This window comes from Grammomys surdaster, unplaced genomic scaffold (assembly GCF_004785775.1).
Source record: "Grammomys surdaster isolate TR1022 unplaced genomic scaffold, NIH_TR_1.0 241, whole genome shotgun sequence".
NCBI lineage: Eukaryota > Metazoa > Chordata > Mammalia > Rodentia > Muridae > Grammomys > Grammomys surdaster.
Window position 1 is genome coordinate 37,176 of NW_021604686.1, and position 9,047 is coordinate 46,222.

A 9,047-nucleotide genomic window follows, 5' to 3' on the forward strand; every position below is an offset into this window, starting at 1 on the left:
ATATGGATATATATATGGATATATGGATATATATGGATATATATAGATATATATGGATATATATGGATATATAGTGTTACTGGGGGATTGAAGAATTCCATTCAGGGCATTGCATGTGTTTGCTAAGTACCTCTGGGCTATATGATCAATATTTCAAAGATTTTTTTTTTTTTTTGGAGATAGTCTCAGTGTGCTGCTTAGGCTGGCCTTGAACTTGAGGCCACAGCCTCCTAAGTGCTGGGAGTACAGGTGTGTACCACCCCTGACTGCAAATAATTATAATGATTAGAACACAGTGATTAACTCCCACCTGGGAGCCACAGTGTGTCCTTTTTTGTTGTTTTAGTTCTTTGTTTTTCTTTTGACAGGGTCTTGCCTCATAGCTCTAGTTGTCTTAGAACTCATCATGTAGACCAGGCTGGCCTTGAGCTCAGAGAGATCTACTTTCCTCTGTCTCTGGAGTGCTGGATTCAAAGGTGTGCGCCACTATGCCTAGCTTGAGCGTTTCATTTTCGAGACAGGGTTTTATGTAGCCCAGGCTGGTTTTAAAGTCACCTTCCTTCAATCTCTGGTCCTCCTTGAATTGCTGTGTAAATGAGGGTGAGCTTGATCTCCTGCATTCAACTCACAGTGCTAGGATTCTAGGTGTTTGCTACCATGCCACTATAACAGGAATTCCACTGTCAATTGGAGGTTGCCTTTGGAGCTTCCTTCCAATGATGGCTGTCATCAGAGCCTGCCGCTCGGCTCCCTTCCCACTCCTAGTCAGTGTGCTCCTTTCAGTGTCACGGGGCCTCTCAGGACTTTGGAGTGGGATCTATCAGAAACAACCCTGCAGACTCGCTGTAAGTAACCACAAGGCCTTCCAGATTAGGCTGGGGCTGGGTTAATCTGACCAACCTTGGGCATGAAACAGTTCCCAGTATTCATCACAGAAAGCCGCCCGTATGTGCTGAACTCCCCCTAGCCTCTGCTTCACTGTCTGTCATGTCCACTTGCTTAGAGCTCAGCTCAGCACAAGCCACTGCAGAGATAACCAGGCGAGGTCCTGGCCTCTCCCTGAGCTCTTGGAATCCCCAGGGACCTCGCCTTGCCTCCGAGATGACGCTTTGCTCTCTCAAGCACAGGCCCTCTTGCCGCCAGTCTTGGCCATTTCTGCTTAGAAATAAACGGATTCAGAAAGGTAGAACTGAAAACAGGAGAAAGTAGGAAGGCTCACAGCCAAGGAGGTACAAGTGGGCCTGCTTCATCCACCTTTTGGCCATTTAGTTGGTCTGGGAGTGGGCAGAGGACATACAGGATGGGAGTCCAGAGGTTTCACCTACAACAGTTTAGCACCAGTAGCACAAGTGTCAGTTTCCAAAAATAAGCCAACATGTGGACACCAGGCTTTCCGAAGCAGCACTCGTGAGAGTTGACAGTGTTGGAGAGAAGACTCGTTAAGTCAAGTCACATGGATTTTTTTGTTTTGTTTTTTGTTTTTGTTTGTTTGTTTTTGTTTGTTTTTGTTTTTTTGGTTTTTTGAGACAAGGTTTCTCTATATAGCCCTGGCTGTCCTGGAACTCACACTGTAGACCAGGCTGGCCTCGAACTCAGAAATCCACCTGCCTCTGTCTCCCGAGTGCTGGGATTAAAGGCGTGCGCCACCACTGCCTGGCAAGTCACATGCTTTTGAGTGTAGTTTGTTTGTTCTCTTTTCACCAGTGATCACATAGGACGACCACTGATATTCTGTTAGAGAGAAGTGGGTTTCCAAGCTCAGGACTTAGTTTCACTTGCTTCTGAAGCTGGGAAGATGAAATTCCTGGTTTGAGTCTTGATTTTGCTGTGGAAAATGGTTGCACTGCCCTCTTCTGGCCACCGTGTGCACTTGTGTACACATGTGCACAGGTGCACACGTATGCGCGAGCGAGTGTGTGCACATGCACAGACACACACACACACACACACACGTTCATAAATTTTTTTTAAAACCCCAAATACTTTCTAAATTATTCGTTAGGGTTGTGAAAAATGAATTACCAGTACAAGTGTAGAATGGAGATGCTTTGGTCGGAGAGTAGCCTCTCTAAGTCAGTGTGTGGGAGGGTCAGCACTGAAGGCCCAGCCTGGAGGGTCTGGAAACCTGAGTGGAGGGGAACTCCCGGCCAAAGATGGGGTAGGTGGCGATGGTGGGGCAAGCAGTGCCCACTACCAAGATGAAGAGATGTCACAGCAAGAGAGGCCAGGTAGACCTTGGGAGAGCTGGCTATATAATGGGCAAGACTGTTCCCAACATTTAGATCCGAGCAGACACCCTTCTCCCTTTCCTTTTTAAAAACAGAATGCATCCTTGCTCTGTCACAGAGTGGAATGACTGTTGTTTTTAAATACCTTTTAAAACATTTTCTTAAATATATTTCTGACAGTAAAGGTCATGTTGCACAGGGGAACAGATGGCTGTGATGTGTCCACTTTCATCTCAACAAAGGGTTAAGGCATAAATTACTCCGCTGGGCATCTGGCATGCCCCTTGTCCTTGGGGCTTGTCCCGAGAGCTGGCAGGTGAGATGCCTATCTGCCTCTGAGGTTTAAGTTTCTGAGGGGCTTGCATGGGCTGCTTGCATGGGCTTTGTTCAGTGCATGCCAAGAAGGACCCTCTACTGCGCCCCCACAGGAGCCGTTCTCCCACACATTGGTGGCTGGGATGTGCATGGGTGCATTCGTGCATGGGTGTATGTGGTGTGTGTGTGTGCATGTGTAGGGGCTGATGCAAGAAACGGAGGCTCCCTACCACAGTTCATCTGCCAGGGACAAGCTACAGTTGTCAGACAAGTGAGTACGGAGAGCCACGGATTTTAATCCTCAAGCTCCCTAGCATGAGTTGCCTAGCAACCACAGCTACTGAGCGGAGCTGCGGAGCTGCGGGGGAGGCAGGAGAGCAGGAGTGAGTGGGTGGTGGTTACCGCTGGAGAGGTCTGCTGCTTTCTGATGTTCGGGATGTACCCAGTATCCTTGATTCCCACCTGCCCATTTCGCACAGTCCCTGGATGTGTTTCCACCACTGGCCTGCAGCTGTCAAATCAAGCCACACAACTCTGGTTCACTCATGGAGATCTTTGGGGGTCTATCTGTGGAGAAGGGATGGCTGTGGCTTGGAAACCCAAGAGCAAGGCTAAGAGGTGGGGAGGTTATGCTGCCGGGCCATGGAGTCCTGAAACTATAGGTCCATATAGGGCGTGCACAGCGGACTTGTGTTTGCTAGCTTTCCCTTGAATTTCTTCAGAGGTGGGCAAGATAACAAAACCCTAGCACCTTAGTGTTTGGGGCAGCAGATTCCCTCCACAGAGCCTTGGGGGAAGGCTTCCGGTGGATCTTGGAGGGGTCCCTTTTAGTCCTTAGGGATCTGTACTGGAGGTGTCTTAACCTCTAGTAGAGAAGTCTCTCTGAACACGGGCTTGAGGTCCATCCCACAGGGATCAGTTACCGTCGCTCCAGAGATGAGCTCAATGCAAAGTCCATGGGTATCCTCTTTGCTCCAGCTCTGTGAGGCCACAGGCCTGGGCCTGCACACCCCTGGACTGGTGTCTGGTCCCCGTCAACTTGAAGCTTCCTCTCGAGCCTCACTTCAGCTCTTTGGGGATAGGGCCCAGTCCAGGCTCTCTCTTGCGCTTGGCACTTTTAAAGAAACCGAGCTGTAGGGGAGGCAAAGTGGAAAAGTGTCAGGGGTGGACAGGCTAGGGGACGTTAGCGTCATCTGTTGTTCCTCTGTTAGCCCCTCAGATTTTCTTCCTAAGAGGGCTTCCCTAAATACCCCCAGCTCATCCTGAGTACCCTTACTTCCTAACTCAGTATGTGGACTGAAGCCAAAAGGGTAGAGTCCCAGGCCAGAAGACAAGAGGTCAGGCTGGGTCACCCAGCCCTAGTTAACATCCCTCTTTGGGCCTTCTTCACTCTCTGTAGCAGATGGAGATTGAGCCCTGAGTTCTTAGCCAGAGGTTCAGAGATGAAGGAGATTTTGTGCAGTTTTATTACTTAAACTTTTTTTTTTTTTTCTGGTAAGAGGAACCCTTCAGATATGGAACCACAGTTTGAGTGGCCTCTTCCGGGCCCGACTCGTCTTGTCTGCTGAGGAGGGGTTTAGGTGTCATGGGAACAAGCAAGCATTTGGAGAAGTCTGGGTGGTACCAGCTCCCAGGGATAGAATGGAACATAAGCACAGGGCTCAGAACTTTGAGGTCAGACAGAGATACTGTTCCTGTCCCTACCTACGGGAGTCTCACCTTCCACAGTGCCAGGACCAGCAGGGCCAGCAGCAAGAGGCCCCCCAGAGTGCTGCCCACGATGATCCAGATGGGGACCTGCCAGTCTTCTTGCTTGGAGATCTCAAACGTGACCTGCCAGGGGAGGGGACCAGGGCAATACTGTCACAACTGCAGGGCTTGGGCAGCAGCCCAGGGCAGAGGGTGGCACGTCTGCAGGGTGGAGTCACATCTGTTCTTCTGAGAGATTCGGGGAGGGACAGGTGTACAGCTGGCCAGGTCTCACAACAGCTAGTTCTGCCCAGCTGTCCTCTAACTTCGTGAACGGGGATATGGGCTCCATGAGCCTTGCTCTCTGTGGCATTAGCTGTCTGCTCCCCCTGGTTCTCCTCCATGCAAGCTACTCTTTGACAGCCCTCCTGACTCATTTCTGCCAAATGTCCTCGTGTTGGTCTGTGAAGGTGTGGTTTCTGAGCCCCAGGGTCACTTGGGGAACTTGGGGTTGTTCCCAGGACACCTGGGAAGCTATTACAATTGTTGTTCTCCTTCCTTTCATTTTTTTGGGGGTGGGTGGGTTTTAGAGACAACTGACCTTATATTTGCTATGTAGCCAATGATGACCATGAATTACCTTTTAAAATATATTTATTTATTATTAAATATATATTATATTTATTATATGTAAATAATATTAATATATAATAAAGATATACTATAATATATAAATTATATATAGTATGTTATTAAATACATATTTATTATATTTATTAAATATATATAATTTTTAAGATTCTTAATTTTTAAGAAGGATCTGCTTCCTCCCTCTACACCCTATGTAACTCTGAGACAGACCATTACTGAGGTCTCACCTCGTGGAGCCTCGGCTTTCCCAGTTGAGACGGGTGGGGGATGGGCCTTAGAGGTGTGAGGTGGATCTGCTTGTATGCGCACAGGGCTCGACCCTTACATGTTTCTGCTTCATCCCCAGTGGCTGGGTGGGCCTTTGTGCCGCCTTCCTCGCCCATGGACCTAGCTATGTTGGGCACTACATGATCTTCTGTGGGGTGGCTGATTTTCTACAAGTGACACTCAGTTCAATAGGAATTTTTTTTTTTTTTTTTGAGGACATCTTGGGCTAGGAAGAAAGTTCACCTAAAAGATAGCCAGGTGGTGGTGATGGTGCATACTTTAATCCCAGCACTCAGGAGACAGAGGGAGGAGGATCTCTGAGTTTGAGGCCAGTCTGATCTACAGATTGAATTCCAGGACAGCCAGGGCTACATAGAAACCCTGTCTTAAAAAAAAAAAAAAACAGAAAACAAACAAAGCAGAGATACTCATGTGGGGAGAGAGGTGGTTAATGGAGGGGAGGCAGGCTTCCTGGAACCCACCTTTGAAGATGACCCACTTCACAGGGTCATCTCCAGAAAGTGTTCCCTGGACACTGTCTGTCTACTCCCCTCAGCGTGGCTATGCTTCCTGACCTCGCCCATGCTTGGTTACTACTGTGCCCAACTGCTGAAACTGCCTCTCAATCTGTTGCTGGGCGGGAAGAGGAATGGACTCCCATCACATGCAGAATGAATAAACACACGGTTGCAAAGGAGGCGGCTACTGCCCTCTACCCCAGAGAAACAGAGGTGTCAGGAGACACAAGGCTTAGGCTGAGGCCCCAGGGTGGTCTGTCGCCAGGATGTTACCACAGTTCTTAGGACAATCCCTGAGTACAGCCTCTGGGCTTTGGCCTGGAAGTCTGCAATTACTGAAACCGGGCCTGATGGTGTCCCTTTGCCAAGCCTGTCTTTTTTTCCCCTTCCTCTTTATCTTTAACCTTACCTGTTTGTCACTAACTAGCATCTGAGATGTGTAGTGAGGTGGCCAGAGCCTACAGCTCAGCCAGTACTTCTGAGATATGGACAGCTGGGGGCAGCAAAGTCCTATGCCCAGCTGCCTCATTTACACAAGACCTGATTTTCCTCTAAGACTTGTTTAGGACAGTGGCTATCTCCCAGAGCCTCACCTCTTTCCCACTACCTTGAAGTCAAGGTAATCTGGGCCTATGTGGTTTTGTCTAGTTAAAAAAAAGCCCAGGACTGAGGCCTCTAAACCCTGCGCCCGACCCCTACCACATCCACTGCTGCCTGCGCTGAGGCTCCAGGCAAGGGAGGGGTGCTAGTCTAGGCTCCACCAGCAAGCCCAAGACAACTTCACTGTGGGGCAGCCAATCAGGGAGTCACCCTTAGGTACATGGGTATGGGTGTCTGGTCTCAGTATCTTCTGTGCGCAACTCTGTGTGAGACACACAGGTACCTCTTCCTCACAGCACAGAGCCTGTCACACTGAGGCATCGCGCCAATGCCTGAGTCTGGTCTCTTGCCAGTCTGCTCTGTGTGTGTGGTGTATATGTATGTGTGTGTGTTTGCACAAGCCTAAGGATCTTCTGTCTTTATTTCTTGATTGCTGGGATTACAAACAGCCACACCCGGCTGGGCAGTGGTGGTGCACACCTTTAATCCCAGCACTTGGGAGGCAGAGGCAGAGGCAGGTGGATTTCTGAGTTCGAGGCCAGCCTGGTCTACAGAGTGAGTTCCAGGACAGCCAGGGCTACACAGAGAAACCCTGTCTTGAAAAACCAACCAACCAACCAACCAAACAACCCCAAAAAAGCAAAAAAACCAAAACAAAAAACCAAAAAAATCAAACAGCCACACCCATTCTCCCCCACCCCTACCCCTAGGATTTGAGCATAGAATTCAGATCCTCATGTTTGTACATCAAGTATTATACTGGCAGAGCTATCTCTCAGTCCCCACCTTGGCTTTCCCCTCTTCTCAGAGGGGAGGACCCTCTGGAGCTCACCTGGCGGCTGGGGTTCTCCTCTCGGAAGATGAAGGGGCTGTGGAACTGCCTATGCAAGGTGGCGTTGACTGTGATCTTCATAGACCTGTACTTGAGCTGTAAAACCAGGGCCTTCAGAGCCGGCTCTGGGAGCTTCTGTTCCCTCTCAGGCAGCCCCATGTGGGAGACTCCCCACAGCCATCTCCTCCCTTCCTCCCAGTCCTGCTGGAGGGGTCTAACTTACTGCTTTCAGAGACGTCAGCCACAGGTTCCCCACCAGGTAGAAGCTGGTCTCCTGGTTGGGGGCCAGCCTTACGTTGCAGATGATGGAGATCACATCGGAGTTGGTGTGATTCTGGAAGAGAGTTGTCGGGCATGAGCATGGGCTGGAGGACAGAGTCTGCGACCTGCAATGTGAGCAGGAGCTTGAGCCACCAGCCAGATCTGAGGCTGGACCAACTGGAAAGGGAAGCAGATGGCTGGGACGAGGATAGAGGTATGTGGGGACACGAGGGACACCTGGGAGACAAAGCAAGGAGGGTAGATGTGACATTCCCTTTGAAGTTGTGCATAGCGACCAGTGTCCCAGGATCAGAACCTCTGTTCAACATTGAGGGTTTGGAAATCACCATATAAACAAGTTAATCAATAAACAACAGTGCAGTCAATCACAATAGATACAGAAAAGTATTGTAGGCAATGCGAACTTCCAGAGACTGTTTCAATCAATCAATCAATCAATCAATCAATCAATAATCAATCAATAATCAATCAATCAATCAATCAATCATGCACACACACACACACACAGGTACCCGGAGCAAGTGTCATGGTCAGAATCAAGATGGTTCTGACGCCCCTGCCATCAGTTCTGTTCCCACTTGTGGCCAGGGCCAGAGTACTATGGCAAGAAAAGCAATCCGTATAGATTGCTCGGAGAATGTGGCAGAGATGGATGGAAAAATGCAAACACCTTCATTTGAACTTTACTAGGGTAAAGTTATTTTTGAGGTAGTCTTGTGCCCTCCCAACTCCACCCAAGTCGTGGGTGAAGTGCAGCAGGCTTCGAAACTACTGTGTGGGGGGCTGGCAGGATGGCTCAGTGGGCAAAGGTACTTGTAGCCAGAATGCCACCAAGTTTGATGACCTGAGTTTGAACCCCTGGGAATCCATATGATTGGAGGAGAAGTAGTGACTCCTGCGAGTTGACCTCTGACCCCTACATGGCTGCTATAGCACATGTACACCCACACACACCTACACACACACACACACACACACACACACACACACACACACAAGCGCACACACACAAAGAAAAGAATGGATGTGAAAAAAATTTAAGTGCTTTACGTAAGAAATTTGTTTGGAGAAATGAGAGCGAACTCACTGAGCAAAGCTGCTGAGCACATGTAAGAATTCAAAAAGTTTCTTTTTCTCTCCCTTCTCCTCCCCCATACACAGGATATGTCTATTTTTGTCCAGCTGATCCCCCTGGCTGAGTCTACCTAGTACACTACTGTTTATGTGGTGTTAGGAATCGAACCCAGGACTCCACGTCCACTCAGCTTCATAATTTTTTTTAATGTTTTTCATACTGGGTAGTGGTGATACACGCCTTTAATACCAGCACTTGGGAGACAGAGGCAGGCGGATCTCTGTGAGTTTGAGGCCAGCCTGGTGTACATAGTGAGTTCCAGGACAGCCAGGGCTACACAGTGAGACCCTGTCTCAAAAAATGTTTTTCATTAGCATATATTGTTTATACATCACACTGGGTTTCAGTGTGACCTGTACATGCATGACTATATTATATTTGGGTCATATTCATACCATTACCCTCTCCTGCTCTTGTAAGACTCCTGCTAACCCCTTTTCCCATCTCCAGCTCAATAAGCTATTTTTAGGTTATATTTCAAAGATGTGTGTCTGTGTGTCTGTGTGTCTGTGTGTGTGTGAGAGAGAGAG

The 9,047-nt window shown here is 48.8% G+C and overlaps 1 protein-coding gene across 1 annotated transcript in view; it reads right to left on the reverse strand.

Annotated features, from left to right (window-relative positions):
* Positions 1–2,336: 2,336 nt before the first annotated feature.
* Positions 2,337–9,047, reverse strand: part of Itga11 (integrin subunit alpha 11) — a 103,156-nt gene continuing 96,445 nt past the window's right edge. The window contains exons 27-30 of the mRNA XM_028774532.1: positions 7,324–7,434; positions 7,101–7,196; positions 4,263–4,376; positions 2,337–3,674 (exon numbers count right to left, since the gene is read on the reverse strand). Coding sequence (XP_028630365.1) covers positions 3,603–3,674; positions 4,263–4,376; positions 7,101–7,196; positions 7,324–7,434 — 393 coding nt within the window. The 3' untranslated portion in view covers positions 2,337–3,602. The remainder of the gene's footprint in view (positions 3,675–4,262; positions 4,377–7,100; positions 7,197–7,323; positions 7,435–9,047) is intronic.